The 18,546-nt window shown below is 38.6% G+C and overlaps 1 protein-coding gene across 1 annotated transcript; it reads left to right on the forward strand.

The window, feature by feature from the left end:
• The first annotated feature begins 12,781 nt into the window (after positions 1 to 12,781).
• LOC123803748 (olfactory receptor 52A1-like) lies at positions 12,782 to 13,720 on the forward strand. The gene has a single exon (XM_045815405.1). The coding sequence runs from the start codon at positions 12,782 to 12,784 to the stop codon at positions 13,718 to 13,720; it is 939 nt and encodes a 312-aa protein (XP_045671361.1).
• The last annotated feature ends 4,826 nt before the right edge of the window (positions 13,721 to 18,546 follow it).

The following is an 18,546-nucleotide window of genomic DNA, read 5'->3' on the forward strand; positions in this document are numbered from 1 at the left end:
TTTATAGATCTTGGATACCAGTCTTTTATCTGAAATATCATTTGCAAATATCTTCTGCCATTCCGTGGGCTGCCTCTCAGTTTTTTTTGACTGTTTCCTTGGCTGTGCAGAAGCTTTTTATCTTGAGGAAGTCCCACAAGTCCATTTTTTCTTTTGTTTCTCTTGCCTTTGGAGATGTGTCATGTAAAAGTTGGTGTGGCCAATGTCATAGAGGTTGCTGCCTATGCTCTTCTCTAGGATTTTGATGGATTCCTGTCTCACATCGAGGTCTTTCATCCATTTGGAGTTTATCTTTGTGTATGGTGTGAGAGAGTGGTCAAGTTTCATTCTTTTGCATGTAGCTGTCCAATGATCCCAGCACCATTTATTGAAGAGACTGTCTTGTTTCCCACTGGATGTTTTTTCCTGCTTTATCAAAGATTAGTTGCCCAAAGAGCCGAGGGTCCATTTCTGGGTTCTCTATTCTGTTCCATTGGTCTATGTGTCTGTTTTTGTGCCAGTACCATGCTGTCTTTGTGATCACAGCTTTGTAGTACAGCTCGAAATCCGGCATTGTGATGCCCCCAGCTTTGTTTTTCCTTTTCAACAATTCCTTGGTGATTCGGGGCCTTTTCTGGTTCCACACAAATTTAAGGGCTGTTTGTTCCAGTTCTTTGAAAAATGTCATTGGTATTTTGATCGGGGTAGCACTGAAAGTGAAGATTGCTCTCGGTAGCATAGACATTTTAACTATATTAATTCTTCTGATCCATACGCATGGAATATTTATCCATCTTTTTGTGTCTTCCTCAATGTCTTTCAAGAGTGATTTGAAGTTTCTAGAATATAGATAATTTACATCTCTGGTTAAGTTAATTCTGAGATAACGTATGTTTTTTGGTGCTAATGTAAATGGGATGGATTCCCTAATTTCTCTTTCTTCAGTCTCATTGTTCGTGTATAGAAATGCAACCGATTTCTGAGCATTGATTTTGTATCCCGCCACATTACTGAATTGCTCTATAACTTCTAGTAGTTTGGGGGTGGATTCTTTTGGGTTTTCCATATAGAGTATCATGTCATCTGTGAAGAGAGACAGTTTGACTTCTTCCTTGCCAATTTGGATACCTTTTATCCCTTTTTGTTGTCTGATTGCTGTTGCAAGGACTTCTAGTACTATGTTGAATAATAATGGCGAGAGTGGGCATCCTTGTCATGTTCCTGATCTTAAGGGAAAGGCTTTCAGCTTTTCGCCATTGAGAATGATATTTGCTGTAGGCTTTTCATAGATGATTTTTACGAAATTGAGGAATGTACCCTCTATCCCTACACTCTGAAGTGTTTTAATCAAGAAAGGATGCTGTATTTTGTCAAATGATTTTTCTGCATCTATTGAGAGGATCATATGCTTCTTGACTCTTTTCTTGTTGATATGATCAATCACACTGACCGATTTGCGAATGTTGAACCACCCTTGCATCCCAGGGATGAATCCCACTTGGTCATGATGCATAATCCTTTTAATGTACTGTTGGATCCTATTAGCGGGGATCTTGTTGAGAATATTGGTGTCCATATTCATCAGGGATATTGGTCTCTAATTCTCCTTTTTGATGGGGTCTTTGCCTGGTTTGAAGATCAAGGTAATATTGGCCTCATGGAATGAGTTTGGTCGTTTTCCTTCTGTTTCTATTTTTTGAAACAGCTTCAGGAGAATAGGTATTATTTCTTCTTTGAATGTTTGGTAGAATTCCCTGGGGAATCCGTCAGGCCCTGGACTCTTGTTTTTCGGGAGGTTTTTGATTACTGCTTGAATCTCTTCATAATTAATCGGTCTGCTGAAAAAATAAATTTCTTCCTGTTTCAGTCTTGGTAGTTTATAGGTTTCCAGGAAGGCATCCATCTCTTCCAGGTTGCTTAATTCATTGGCATAAAGCTGTTGGTAAAGTTTCTAATGATCCTTCCTATTTCATTGATGTTGGTTGTGACCTCTCCCCTTTCATTCATAATTTTATTAATTTGGGTCCTTTCTCTATTCTTTTGGATAAGTCTTGCCAGTGCCTTATCTATTTTATTTATTCTTTCAAAGAACCAGCTTCTAGTTCTGTTGATCTGCTCTACTGTTCTCCTGGTTTCTAATTCATTGATCTCTGCTCTAATCTTGATCAACTGCTTTCTCATGCATGGATTAGGCCTGTTCTTCTGTTGCTGTTCCAGCTTCTTGAGGTGAGAATAATAAAATTGCATTTTAGATTGTTCTATTCTTTTGAGTGAGGCTTGGATGGCTATGTATTTTCCCCTTAGGACTGCCTTTGCAGTGTCCCATAGGGTTTAGACCGTTGTGTTTTCATTCTCGTTGGTCTCCATAAATTCTTTACATTGATTTTTGATTTCCTGGCTTATCGAAATATTCTTGAGCAGGATGGTTCTTAGTTTCCAAGTGTGTGAGATTCTTCCAAATTTTTCTTTGTGATTGAGTTCCAACTTCAAAGCATTGTGGTCTGAGAATATGCATTGAATAATTTCAGGCTTTTGGTATCAGTTGAGACCTGTTTTGTGACCCAATATATGGTGTATTCTGGAGAACATTCCATGTGCATTTGAAGAGAATGAATATTCTGTTGTTCTGGAGTGTAGTGTTCTATAAATATCTATGACGTCCTTCTGGTCTAGTATGGCATTCAACGTTCTTGTTTCTTTGTTGATGTTCTGCTTAGGTGATCTATCTATTGCTGTAGTGGAGTGTTGAGGTCCCCTACTATTAATGTATTTTTTATCTGTATGTCTGTTTATTCTGGTTAAGAGTTGGTTTGTGTATCTTGCTGCTCCCCTGTTATGGGCATAGATATTTATAATTGTCATATCCACTTGTTGAATACATCCGTTAAGAATAATATAGTATCCTTCTGTATCTCTAACTACAGTCTTTAGTTTAAAATCTAATCTGTCTGATATGAAAATTGCTACTCCAGCTTTCTTTTGAGGTCCATTGGCATGAAGAATGGTTTTCTATCCATTCACTTTCAGTCTGGATGTATCTTTAGGTTCAAAATGAGTCTCTTGTAGACAGCAAATGGATGGGTCATGTCTTTTTATCCAATCTGCAACCCTGTGGCGTTTATGGGAGCATTTAGGCCATTCATATTAAACGTGATTATTGAGGATATGATTTTAATGATGTCATATTGCCTGTAAAGTCTTTGTTTCTATAGATTGTAAATTTCTGTTCTGTATCACTCTTGGGGCTTTTTACTTTTATAGAACCCCCCTTAATATCCACTGTAGGGCTGGTTTCATTGTTTTGAAATTGGTCAGTGTCTGGCAATCGTGGAAGTTCTTATCTCTCCATCAATTCTGAATGACATCCTGGCTGGATAAAGGATCCTTGGCTGCCTGTTCTCCTTGGATAGAGCTTGAAAAATGTCCTGCTAACCCTTTCTCTCATTCCAGGTCTGTGTAGACAGGATGATATAATTCTGATATTTTTGGCTTTGTACATGAGAAATTTCATCACCCTGGCCTCTTTCAATACTGTAACTTTGGATCTAATAATTGCAAAATGCACTATGACTTGATGTGGCATAGATTTATGGAAAACAACGAGAATGAAAACACAATGGTCTAAAACCTATGGGACACTGCAAAGGCAGTCCTAAGGGGAAAATACATAGCCATCCAACCTCACTCAAAAGAATAGAACACTCTAAATTGCAGTTTTTATATTCTCACCTCAAGAAGCTGGAGCTGTAACAGAACAGGCCTAACCCACGCACGAGAAAGCAGTTGATCAAGATTAGAGCAGAGATCAACGAATTAGAAACCAGGAGAACAGTAGAGCAGATCAACAGAACTAGAAGCTGGTTCTTTGAAAGAATAAATAAAATAGATAAGGCACTGGCAAGACTTATCCAAAAGAATAGAGAAAGGACCCAAATTAATAAAATTATGAATAAAAGGGGAGAGGTCACAACCAACACCAATGAAATAGGAAGGATCATTAGAAACTTTACCAACAGCTTTATGCCAATAAATTAAGCAACCTGGAAGAGATGGATGCCTTCCTGGAAACCTATAAACTACCAAGACTGAAACAGGAAGAAATTTATTTTTTCAGCAGACTGATTAATTATGAAGAGATTCAAGCAGTGATCAAAAACCTCCCGAAAAACAAGAGTCCAGGGCCTGACGGATTCCCCAGGGAATTCTACCAAACATTCAAAGAAGAAATAATACCTATTCTCCTGAAGCTGTTTCAAAAAATAGAAACAGAAGGAAAACGACCAAACTCATTCCATGAGGCCAATATTACCTTGATCTTCAAACCAGGCAAAGACCCCATCAAAAAGGAGAATTAGAGACCAATATCCCTGATGAATATGGACACCAATATTCTCAACAAGATCCCCGCTAATAGGATCCAACAGTACATTAAAAGGATTATGCATCATGACCAAGTGGGATTCATCCCTGGGATGCAAGGGTGGTTCAACATTCACAAATCGGTCAGTGTGATTGATCATATCAACAAGAAAAGAGTCAAGAAGCATATGATCCTCTCAATAGATGCAGAAAAATCATTTGACAAAATACAGCATCCTTTCTTGATTAAAACACTTCAGAGTGTAGGGATAGAGGGTACATTCCTCAATTTCGTAAAAATCATCTATGAAAAGCCTACAGCAAATATCATTCTCAATGGCGAAAAGCTGAAAGCCTTTCCCTTAAGATCAGGAACATGACAAGGATGCCCACTCTCGCCATTATTATTCAACATAGTACTAGAAGTCCTTGCAACAGCAATCAGACAACAGAAAGGGATAAATGGTATCCAAATTGGCAAGGAAGAAGTCAAACTGTCTCTCTTCACAGATGACATGATACTCTATATGGAAAACCCAAAAGAATCCACCCCCAAACTACTAGAAGTTATAGAGCAATTCAGTAATGTGGCGGGATACAAAATCAATGCTCAGAAATCGGTTGCATTTCTATACACGAACAATGAGACTGAAGAAAGAGAAATTAGGGAATCCATTCCATTTACAATAGCACCAAAAATCATACGTTATCTCAGAATTAACTTAACCAGAGATGTAAATTTTCTATATTCTAGAAACTTCAAATCACTCTTGAAAGACATTGAAGAAGACAGAAAAAGATGGATAAATATTCCATGCGTATGGATCAGAAGAATTAATATAGTTAAAATGTCTATGCTACCGAGAGCAATCTTCACTTTCAGTGCTACCCCGATCAAAATACCAATGACATTTTTCAAAGAACTGGAACAAACAGCCCTTAAATTTGTGTGGAACCAGAAAAGGCCCCGAATCACCAAGGAATTGTTGAAAAGGAAAAACAAAGCTGGGGGCATCACATTGCCGGATTTCAGGCTGTACTACAAAGCTGTGATCACAAAGACAGCACGGTACTGGCACAAAAACAGACACATAGACCAATGGAACAGAATAGAGAACCCAGAAATGGACCCTCGGCTCTTTGGGCAACTAATCTTTGATAAAGCAGGAAAAAACATCCAGTGGGAAACAAGACAGTCTCTTCAATAAATGGTGCTGGGAACATTGGACAGCTACATGCAAAAGAATGAAACTTGACCACTCTCTCACACCACACACAAAGATAAACTCCAAATGGATGAAAGACCTCGATGTGAGACAGCAATCCATCAAAATCCTAGAGAAGAGCATAGGCAGCAACCTCTATGACATTGGCCACACCAACTTTTTACATGACACATCTCCAAAGGCAAGAGAAACTAAAGAAAAAATGGACTTGTGGGACATCATCTAGATAAAAAGCTTCTGCACAGCCAAGGAAACAGTCAAAAAAACTAAGAGGCAGCCCACAGAATGGGAGAAGATATTTGCAAATGACACTTCAGATAAAAGACTGGCATCCAAGATCTACAAAGAACTTCTCAAACTCAATACACAAGAAACAAATAAACTAATCATAAAATGGGCAGAAGATATGAAAATGTGGTTTTATTTGGAACACATGACATATTGTAAATGTGTGTAATGTATGTAGTATAATTATGTGGTAAAAATATGGAGGGAATAAGGGAGATTTTTTCCATCAGAATTTAGATAGATACGAACTGATTTTACAAAATTAAAGATTTCATTTATTTATTTAAGAGAGAAAGTGAGCACAAGCTTTGGGGAGAGTAGAGGGAGAAGGAGAGGCAGACTCCCTGCTGATCAGGGACCCTGATGACATAGGGCTCTATCTCAGGACCCTGAGACCATGAGCTCAGCCAAAGGCAGAACCTTAACCAACTGAACCACCCAGGTGTCACCCAACTGATTGAAATTTGCTGTATGTTTTTGTACAACTCTGCCTGATATAGTTACCCACTTATGTATAGCCCATATCCTTGCTGGAGTATAATCGTGAAATCTCAGATGACACAAATTATTTTTGGTTCTGTCTGCATCAGTATGCCATGTAATTGGAACCAAGTTCACCTATTACAACAAAAAGTCTTACATTTTTATTAATTTAATATAGGCTAATAACGTCAATATCATATGTTAAAGAAGATAAAATACCTAAAGTGTCTAAAGATTTTATGAAGGTGAATGATATACTACATATTTAATAAATGTTGAATATTAGTTTTGAATTTCAAGCTCCCAGCACATTCTAGATTTTTAAAATATGGAATAAATATATTTTACTTGTTCTTCGATTGCTTCCAAAAATACCTGGAGCATAGTGAGCACTTATAGTGTATTGAACAGAATCATCAGGCTATTATCTTTTAATTCATGGGAAGTTACATTAATGTTATTTTGATGATTCTATATTCCATATTATCTGCCAGTGATTTTGGCAATATGACTCTTTTAATGACTGTAGTTTTGTTAAAGAAGAGAGGAGCTTATATTGGGTCTAATTGATTTTACTTTGCTGAAGACATGGATTGCCACATTGATATGTTTCATATTAAATACCTATACACATTTTTGGTAAACAAGATATGATGACGACTTTTACTTAGGATATAGTTCACTAGCCTAACCAAAAAAGAAGGCAAAAAAAAAAAAAAAAAAAAAAGAAAGAAAGAAGTAGATACATTATGTATTGATCTAGGTTTCAAGTTACTTCCAAAACTTATGATAAAGTGGAAAAGTATTTCTTACCCTTTGTGATGCTAAATGAGGTTGTCAGGGACAGTTTTTCAAAGTATATGCAGCATAACCTGAAATTAGATAAGATATAGTGAACCTTTGTCTCTGAAACAAAATAAATGGAGTGAGAGAATTCATGTTGAAAATACTATCATAGAAGTTTCCATGAGGACGTTGAGAACCACATTATTTGGAGTAGATAAAATTACAAACAAATTTGTGTATTTCTTGGGGATTTTTGTTTGTTTGTTTGTGTTGACAGAGAGAGGGACAGCCAGCAAGAGAGGGCACACAAGCAGGGGAAGGGGGAGGGAAAGAAGCAGGCTCCCAGCAGAGGAGACTGATGCGGGGCTCGATCCCAAGACTCTGGGATCATGCCCTCAGCCGAAGGCAAAAATTTAACGACTGAGACACCCAGGTGCCCTGCAAATTTCTGTAGCTTGAAGGTAAAAAGAACATAGGATAAAAACTTGGGGAGTGTCAAAATTTAAATAAAATCCATAGAAGAGAAGAACATGGTAGGAAATGATAAACTAATCTAAATTATTCACTGATGACTCAAGAATAAGGTTAGTAGGGGCGCCTGGGTGGCTCAGTCATTAAGCATCTGCCTTCGGCTCAGGGCGTGATCCCAGAGTCCCGGGATCGAGCCCTACATCAGGCTCCTCCGCTGGGAGCCTGCTTCTTCCTCTCCCACTACCCTTGCTTGTGTTCCCTCTCTCACTGGCTGTCTCTCTCTGTCAAATAAATGAATAAAATCTTAAAAAAAAAAAAAAGAATAAGGTGAGTATTAGCTCACATGTCAATCTGACCTCTGAATCAATTCCATTCAACATGAATCAGTGCCATTGTATCTGTCTCCTTCACATAAAAAATTCAGGAGAAAGCATTTAAGGTCCTTTGCTCTTTTGTCTCTATCCCTATTTTACCTGAAATTACAAATGCCCTCCTCCATCTCACTGACTAGACAGATTCAATAGATATATTCAGAACATTTTATCCTAAAACAGCAGAATACACACTTTTTGAGTGCACATGGAACGTTCTCCAGAATAAATTACATATTAGGTCACAAAAAACATCTCAACAAATGCAAAAAAGATTGAGATCATGCCATGCACCTTTTCTGACCACAATGCTTAAAACTAGACGTCAACCACAAGAAAAAATTTGAAAAGACCACATATGCATGGAGGTTAAACAACATGCTACTAAAAAATGAATGTGGTTCATTTATACAATGGAATATTACTCAGCCATCAGAAAGGATGAATACCCACCATTTGCATCAACATGGGGGGGATTATGCTAAGTGAAATAAGTCAAGCAGAGAAAGACAATTATCTTATGGTTTCCCTCATATGCTGAACATAAGGAATAGCATGGATGACTATAGGGGAAGGGAGGGAAAACTGAATGGGAAGAAATCAGAGAAGGAGACAAACTATGACAGATTCTGGACTACAGGAAAAAAGCTGAGAGTGACAGCAGGGAGGGGGATAGGGCGATCGGGTAACCAGGTGATGGGTATTAAAGAGGGCATGTGTTGTGATGAGCACTGGGTGTTATATGCAACTAATGAATCGTTGAACACTACATGTAAAAGTAATCACATACTATTGTTGGTTAACTGAACATAATAAAAAAATCAAGGGGTCAGCAAGGAAATCAAAGAAGAAATTTAAAGAAATACGTGGAAATGAATGAAAATGAAAACAAAATGTTCTAAAATCTTTGGGATGCAGCAAAAATGGTCATAAGAGGGAAGTATTTGGCAATACAGGCCTATCCCCAAGAAGCTAGAAAAATCTCCAACAACCTATTCTGGCATCTAAGGAGCTAGAAAAAGGACAACAGATGAAGCCTAAAGCCAGCAGAAGGAAGGAGATAATAGAAATTAGAGCATAAAGAAATGATACACAAACTAAGAAATCAATAGAACACATCAAAGAAACCAGGAGTTGGTTCTTTGAAAAAAATTAATAAAATTGGTAAACCTCTAGCCAGACGTACCAAAAAGAAAAGAGAACAGACCCAAATAAATAAATTCACAAACAAGAGAGAAGATACAATAACCAACACCACAGAAATACACAGAAATAATTATAAGAGAATATTATGAAAATATGAACAACCGTATGCCAACAAATTGGACGACCTGGAGGAAATGCATCAATTCCTAGAAACATATAAACTACCAAAACTGAAACAGGAAGAAACAGAAAACTGGAACAGACTCAAAGAGAAGGGTACTATATGCGTAAGAGCTTCTTTGAATTCAGCGTTCGTTATCATGATAAAAGATATACTAACTTTTCTCCCCATATTTCTAAAATTTGTAATGCATTTATCATATCTTCTTTTTATTTACATCAAGAGCAAATGGCATGATTCCTCCACATCTATGAGGCATAAGACACCTGCATTCTGAAGGAAGAGTGGAAGAAAAGAGGGAGAAAGTCACAAACGAGGGATGGAGAAAAATTTCATCAGATGTGCAATAATTGGCTCAGAGCTCAGTACAGAAGGATTTAGAAAGGTCCGTCATAACTGGTCATTCTGAGAGTATTACTGAATTCACAAAAATAGCTTCAAAAAGATAAAAATCTATGGAATGATACTGCAAGAGAATGAGTTAAATGTGTGGAAAAGAGCCATTGTGGATGCAGATTTTCCTTCCAGAAATGTCTCAGTGAAAGAAGGGTCACAAACATACTTATTTATATAGAACTCATCAGCATAGGAAGATGCCTACATTTAAGTGTTCTTTAGATTTTTTCCCCAATGAGGACAGCAGGACAAAAAACAAAAACAAAAACAAAAAACCAAAACCTGACCAAAGTAAGTTTCATTTCTTACTTCTTACAGTTTTCCTTCTTGTAAGGAACTAAAGAAATATCACTTGAGTATATTAATGTCCCTGCATTGACCCTGTGGGGAAAAAGAAATGAGAAGACGAAGGTGACTCTGCAAGTTGTTAAATTGACTTCAGAGACATTAGCTGTGGATGGACCCAAGAGAGCTTCATTCTGAGCTAGTGGGTCCCTGGTGGCTTGGGCTAGTGGCTAGGAAAACTCATGTTCAGACCTCCTCCTTCTCCACATTCACTGAGAAACATTATAATTGGTGGCCAATTTAAGCTTAATAAATGTATGCTGTGTCTAGCAAATCACAGACCTCGCTCTGAGTTTTGTTGGAGGATGAACTCACCTATGTGATCTCAGACACACTTACAGAAGAGAGAGCAAGTCTGCTTTGCAGGGACAGACAAAAGCAGGAAAGGCTGTTCCAGAGATGTCCACATATTGGCAGATAGCCCCGGTAGCAAATGGATCAGAGTTCATGACGTTTACAAAGGGCTGTTCTGGAAGGTGCAGAGAGAAGAAAGGGGCATTTTGAGTACAAACACAAGGGAATGAGGTGGGAATCTCAGGAGGAGGAAGAGTGGATGACAGCTGAGCAGTGAGAGATGGAGCGATGAGGACTGTTGATGGTCTTCAGTTATCTGGTAAGAGCAGAAGTGTTTGCCAACAACAAAGAGAGAGGAAGTTTACCCCTTAATGTTTCACTATCAGCATTTCCAATGATAAGCACTCCTTCTCACGTGCCCTGTAATCACTTCTGTCCTCTCCCACCTGCCTTCCCACAGTCAGGACCTTCCATAAATGTCAGGTAATGCTCCCATGGCAAATCCTTTCTCTTGAGTAAGTCAATGGGATTTTTACTAAAAGATTCCTATTCTAATTCTGATTCAATGAGGAAGGAAAAAGTCAAGCCTGTGAGAAACAATCTGTGACCTATGGATTTGTAGAATGAAGCACCGGAGAGCAAAGCTGTGGAAACCTAGGACGTAGCTGACTGATGACTAGTCTATCCTAAATGCATGTTGGCGGAATACAGCCTTTCTTCACAAATGATCCCTGTGACTATGATGCTTCCCTAGAGTTTTAGCTGCAGAAACCACAGCTGTTCTTGAACTACTGGCATATTTGGTGACAGTCAATACATGGTTAGGTCACCGTGAGCTTGCTCACATAAAGCAACAGTGCTGGAGAGTCTAGGAAGGAACGACATACCTGAACCTTCCTTTCTACAGGATAGCGACTATTTTTCTATTGTACGACTTGAGAATTTCATGATTTTGTTTGTAATCTTTTAAAGATTATTTATTTTTTTATTTGAGAGAGGAGAGAGAGCACAAGTGGGGAGGGGGCCGGCAGAGGGAGAAGCAGACTCCCCGCTGAGCAGGGAACCTGATATGGTGCTTGATCCCAGGACACTGAGATCATGACCTGAGCCAAAGGCAGCTGCTCAACTGACTGAGACACCCAGGTGCCCCAGACATGACATTTTTAAAAGCAATGTTCTTTAAGAGAGAAGTATTCTCATGTAAGAACTAAGAGCCCAGTTAGCAGAAAATTCAGTCATTAGGCAATTGAGGTGATTAAATTTTCATTCATTGCTCACTAGCCCTCTCCTGAATCTTTCTACTATCCCAAGTGCACTCTCTGTCTGGTATTTGTACTTCTCCATATGACTCCTGATGGGGATGCTATCCTTTCACCGCTTTACTTTCTAATCATTTCTTGTGACTGAACTCACAAAATGATTTAAGTGTTCAAATGATCTGTATTTCATTAAGAATTAATAAACCTAAGTTGGCCAAATCTCATGCTAATGGTACCTCTGAACAGTTCAAACCCAAGACCCAGTCTCTAGTCCATGAATTACCCACTTACTCATTTTCCTACACCCTGTAGTCATCAGCATGGTCCTGTCACCTGTATACTTTGTCACTCTGAACTTCTGAGCCTTCTAGAGATTCTTCCCCTCTAGGGGTTCATAAATGTGCTTACAGAATGTCAGCTGTATTAAGCACACAACTAATTTTAAGGAATTCAGTTATTAGAATATGGGAAAAATAAAATACAGTCATACTAGAAATGTAAAAATGGCATGCAATTTTGACCCATTCTCACCAAAAGCGAATTGGTTTGGATGATCTTTTCCAAAGTTCTTCCTTTACTTTCTTTTGAAAGGACATCCAATATTACATAGGTACGAATGATACAGATAGATAAAGATATCTAAATAAAGTGTGTTTTTAGGTGTCAGCTGTTTTTCTCTTCTCTAACATAGGCAGTGTTTTCTTCTAATACTGATCCGAGAAGGATTTGCTGGTCCAAAGTGTCAGTTCCAGACCCAAAGGCAGTGGGAAATTACAGTACAATTGGGTAGCTGGAATGTGGGATATGGAGAAATTCATCAAACTCTGACTCAAATACCCTTTCCAAGCAAAATAAACAAGTATAATTATTCTGTCCACAGGTCCAGAATGACACAACTGACAGGCCATCAGTTTATTCCTGTACCCATGAGACCTGGCTGGATCTAATGCAGTGGCCTGCCATGCCCATAATCTCTGTTGCACTACAGAGCTTCTGGATGTCCTTCCTGAAAATGGTGGTGTTTCTCTATGGATCTTTTTCCTTCAATAATACAAATGAGATGGAGGATATAATCTCTGAGTTCAGCCAAAATCAGAGACACTCACTATTATGACTTTGGATAAAAATAAGATTGGATGAGAAAGTGCCACTGACTGAGATATTTCTTTCATTATCTTCTTGAGACCCAAAGACATTATGTCCATCTCCAACATTACAGTCTTCATGCCTTCTGTGTTGACACTAATAGGAATCCCAGGTCTACAGTCTGTGCAGTGCTGGATTGGGATTCCATTCTGTGCCATATATCTCATTGCTATGATTGGAAATTCCATGCTTCTGATTATCATCAAATCAGAGCGCAGCCTCCATGAGCCCATGTACATTTTCGTAGCCATGCTTGGAGTCACAGATATCGCCCTTGCAACCACAATTATGCCCAAAATGCTTGGCATCTTCTGGTTTCATGTACCAGAGATTTATTTTGAGTCTTGCTTGCTTCAAATGTGGCTCATCCACTCATTTCAGGGCATAGAGTCAGGCATCCTCATGGCCATGGCTCTGGACCGTTATGTGGCCATCTGTTATCCACTAAGACACCGTGCTATCTTCACCCACCACCTGGTCACCCAAATAGGGGCTATGATAACACTCAGGGCTGCCATTCTAGTAGCCCCGTGCCTAGTACTAATAAAGTGCCGGTTGCAATTTTACCATACAACCATCATCTCCCACTGCTACTGTGAGCATATGGCCATTGTGAAGCTGGCTGCAGAAAATGTGCGGATCAACAAAATCTATGGCTTGTTTGTGGCATTCACTATTGCAATATTCGATATTACCTTTATCACTTTGTCCTACATGCAGATCTTTTTCACAGTTTTTCGTCTGCCCCAGAAGGAGGCTCGGTGGAAAGCATTCAATACCTGCATCGCCCACATCTGTGTCTTCCTCCAGTTCTACTTCCTTGGCTTCTTCTCCTTTTTCACACATAGGTTTGGTGCTCATGTTCCCCCTTATATTCATATCCTCTTTTCTAGCCTCTACTTGCTGGTCCCCCCATTTCTCAATCCACTTGTCTATGGTGCCAAGACCAAGCAGATCCGCATTCACGTGGTAAAGATGCTGTGTTCATAAAATCCACTGTGATTAACACCTCTAGTCTTCCCCTTGATACGATAGTAACAATGTCCCCAAACTACATCAAATATTTCAAAAACAACAGTGATTGAGATGGCTTAGTTTTCTATCTATCTCTTTTGTGAAATTTTCCTGCATTTTAGATTGTTTTCACATCATCCTACTCCTTGACGACTGTTACTCAGTGGGTTTCTGGATGCTACTGCATAATGAGAGGAAGAAACACAAAGAATAAAACAGGGAAGATGTGATGTTTCCTTTTCTCTCCTCTTTTTCAGTCTCTTTTTCTTCTGCTTCTTTTACGGATTCTTCTCCAGAGGGATTCACAAATATGCATCTATCATTGAATTCAATGCACCCAAACCCATTGTTCTACAGTGTCCAGTTACTCAATAAAAACAAGGTGTTGGTGTGTCTAGACCATTTTCATCTCTAAAAACCTTTTTTGAGGACGTGTTTCCTAAGCATGTTGTGTCAAAACAAACAAAGATATAAACAAACCCAAACCTTTATTGATGTGAGATGATAATACAAAAATTTCAGTGTACCTTCAGAGTCATTAGGGAATTTTGAGATGCAAAAACCATGTGAAATCAAGTGCTCCATTTTATACACCCTTCCTTTTTCTGTTACCTCCACTAGTCTTCATTATTTTATCAAGTGTTATCAAAACACAATACGTTAAGTACTGTACAAGGGAATATTGGCAGAGTGGTAAACTGGACACATTGCATAAGTTTCATGGATTTGTTTCCTTGTATTTCTGGGAGGGAAGACGAGAGAAACAAAGAGAGAGGGAACGAAGCAAGAGTTGTAGTGGTATGCCCTGAGAGTGAGGGAAGGAAACATTGAAATCTATCTGATAGCAACAGGCAGGAGAGTTAAAATCATGTTCTTTGGTTTTTAATTGGGAAGCCTGGTTTCTGAAGAATAACGAATGCTTGGTCCCATAAGGAAGGACACACTATGCCAGGTAGATGATAGAGGAGGCACCAACCAGAGAATGTGCTTAATGTCACAGAACAGAAGGTTTTTTTTTTTTTTGGAGATACAATTTGGAGAGACACAGATTACTATGATATCAAATACAGCCATGGAGGGCAAACTGGGTAAAGGGCAGCAGGATGAAAAGTCTCGGGTAAAAAGTACAGCCTAGAGAATAGAGTCAAGGGTATTCTAATAGCTTTGTATGATGACAGATGGTGGCTGCACTTGCTGTGAGGACACCATAATGCATAGACTTGCTGAATCACTCTTCTGTACTCCTAGAAATACTGCAACATGTTTGTCAGCAAAACTTTAAGTAAAAGAAAGAATGTCTGTGGACACTCTTGAAAGAAGATGAAGTTTATCCCAAAAGTTATTATGTGTCATTAGAGGTTTTCTCCAGAAGGTAAACACATATTCTTGTGTGCATGTGTAAATATCTGTGTGTGTGAGTGTGTGTGTGTGTGTGTGTGTGTTGTGTGTGTGTGTTGTGTGTGTATCTATCAGGCAGGTGATAGCATATCTTCTCAGGAGATATAAAGCTCATGCTTTTTAATCATGCAAGGCTATTAAATTAATGAAGAGATGGAGGGTTTTAACTATGATTAACAACTTCAGAGCTTAAGGCTAGTGGACCATTCCTGAAAACTTCAGCTCATAGACCATTTAATGAATGATGATGGGAAATATGCATATGTGTGCATAAAATCAATGCATCTATAATATAGACTGCATGTCATATAAATGGGAGATACCCTGGCTTGCTTAATGGGTTCACGCTCAATATCAATGACTGCTGAGGATGACTATTTGTAAATCTAGGGGATGTCTTGGGGCATCTGTTGAAAATGTTTTCAGTGTCAATATTTATTATAGAATTAACATATGATCTGATTATAATGGATTGCCAATAGGAGTTGTCATTCTTAGATAACATAGTTTCTTTAGGAATAAAACTGAGATGGCATCAGAAGTAATTTCTTAGTGTTTTAGCCAGGGTTCACCAATCTTCTATGAAAAGGAACAAATACAGAGCTTAGGCTTTGTGGGCAAAGAGGCAATTCAAACCTAGTAAATAGGAATTTGGATAGCAAGAGAGAAAACATCTTTGCACAAACAAATTTTAATGATATTCAAAATTTAGTACGAGCAATAATAATCCTAATTGTGTAGTTTTTGTATAATTCAGTCTAAAGTAGACGAATGGAATTCATTTTTTTCTGGGGGATAGAATTCTGCTTAAGTGGGGCTGAAAGTCAGATATTCGCTAGAACACATGTAGAATGAAAAGCCACTTCTGAAAATTTACACTCTGTAGTTCCTATCACATTACTCCGAAGTAATTATTTCTATTAATATAAGAGTTCTAAGGAATTCTATCTGTCACCAAATAAGGAATCACATTGTTTCTAAAATATCGTATTCCCCTTTAGCTCTCATGGGTTTTAACTAAAGTGTATCTAAGAGTTATTTCGTCTCCAACATTCGATGGCATTATGATTCTACAAGGCTCCAAAGTTTTTGCATTTCCCAAGGTGTCTTGAGAGTCATTCAATATGTGTATCATATTATAATTCTCTGTAGAGAGAGTAGTGCACCAATTTCAGAGTCTGCTGACTTCACCTCTGCCTGCTTCATATTCTATCTGAAAACTAATTCTTTCGTTTTCTCTGAAAATACGCTACTTTATTTTGAGTTCATCAGGTGCTACTCTGCTGGGTGGGTGGCGCTCTGATACAGGTTCTTTACTGATTTACCTGTTTGTGCCATTTATTTCAATCTACCAGGTGATGTCACTGCAGCAGAGCTGGAGAGAGATACACACAACCGAGTCCCCAAACCACTGTGAAGTAACCCAGCACACCAAGCATCCATTTTCTAGGATGAAGATAATTTTAGGGCGGTTTAAGGGCAAGATGGGAGTCAGAGAGTCGTTCAGTGCATAGCGAACATGTCTGCTCAACAATGCCAGATGCAACGACACAGGACAAACACCATGTGACTCTCAGTAAGGCCATCATGTCCTCAGGCAGATGCATGTAAGGAGGTCTTGTTAGACTTTTTCTTGCACCACACAGATGGAGACTCTTTTCTTTTCCTCGTGATACCAGAGCTTAAATTCACAATCCTTCCCTTTTTTGAACTGCGTAAACACTGGTCATAAATAATTCATAACTGGGCAGTATATATATATAAGGTGACTGGCACTAAAATCTGGAACTGCATAATATCATTACATGAGAATCCTAAATGAATGAGAAAATTTCTTTTTTTATTTAAACGTAATTTCCCAACATACAGTACGTCATTAGTTTCAGATGTAATATTCAATAATTCATCAGTTGCTTATAACACCCAGAGCTCATCACATCACGTGCCCTCCTTAATGCCCATCACTCATTTGCCCCTATTCCCCCCATCCACCTCCCCTTCCATACTCCTCAGTTTGTTTCCCAGAGTTAAGAGTCTCTCATGGTTTGTCTTACTCTCTCTGATTTCTTCCCCTTCAGTTTTTCTCCATTCCTTTCTGATCCTCCAAACTCTTTCTTATATTCCACATATGAGTGAAACCATATGATGCTTGTCTTTCTTTGATTGACTTATTTTGCTTAGCATAATACCCTGTAGTCCCATCCACATCAATCCAAATGGTAGGTATTCATCCTTTCTGATGGCTGTGTAATATTCAACTGTATGTATAAACCACATTTTCTTTATTCATTCATCTGTTGAAAGATGTCTCAGCTCTTTCCATGGTGTGGCTATTGTGGACATTGCTTCTGTGAACACTGGGGTGCAGGTGTCCCTTCGTTTCACTACATCTGTATCATTGGTATAAATACCAAGTAGTACAATTTCTGTTTCGGAGGATAGCTCTACTTTTAACATCTTCAGGCACCTCCATAATGTTTCTCAGAGTAGCTGTACCAGCTTGCATTCCCACCAACAGTGTATGAGGGTTTAATTTCTAGGTCACCAAGAAATATTCAATTTAGTTCTTTGTCATCATGTCTACAGTGATTATTCTGAATACCTTGAGATGTTTTCATTTCCCTTCATTGGCTCATTACTTTGTATAAAAATGTCATTGACTCTCTGTGTTGTCTTGGGACATTGCCTTCTCTTAGATGTTTCTGAAAGAATGGTCAATTTGGCTACCAGCCCCCAAGGGCACAAGGATTTGGGGTTTTATTAGATGCAGATCTACTATGAGACAAATTCCCCTGGGTTTTGAACAGTATTGTGCCTGCTTTTCACCCTTGTCCTAGGCCAATTGAAAGGTCACCAAGGACTGGTGCAAAAAGTCCCCCAGGTGGAAATAAGTCAAGCAGAGAAAGACAATTATTATATGGTTTAACTCATTTATAGAACATAAGAAATAGGATGTTCGGTAGGAGAAGGAAGGGAAGAATGAAGGGGGGGGTAAACAGAAGGGGGAATGAACCATGAAAGACTGTGGACTCTGGGAAACAATCTGAGGGCTTCAGAGGGGAGGGGAATGGGGTATTGGGATAGGCCGGTGATGGGTATTAAGGAGGGCACGTATTGCATGGTGCACTGGGTGTTATATGCAAATAATGAATCATGGAACATTGCATCAAAAACTGGGGATGTACTGTATGGTGACTAATATAACAATATAAAATATTTAAAAAAAAGAAAGAAAAGACAGTCATCTTCACTCTTGGAAACACCAGAAGATTTTCACTCTATGGCTTCCAGGTAAATCTTTGGGCCTTAGATATTCACTGAGTGTGGAGAAAGTGGAGGATTGATTTCAAAGAGAACACAAGACCCTTAGGAGCCAAGAAGATAGCAGGATGATAAAAAAGCAG

Source organism: Ursus americanus, chromosome 16 (genome assembly GCF_024610735.1).
Source record: "Ursus americanus isolate L20-20 chromosome 16, mUrsAme1.1.p, whole genome shotgun sequence".
Taxonomy (NCBI): Eukaryota; Metazoa; Chordata; class Mammalia; order Carnivora; family Ursidae; genus Ursus; species Ursus americanus.

What these genes read in the sequence shown, in the direction of transcription:
- LOC123803748 (XM_045815405.1), top strand. Translation starts at nt 12,782, where the DNA reads ATGTCCATCTCCAACATTACAGTCTTCATGCCTTCTGTGTTGACACTA.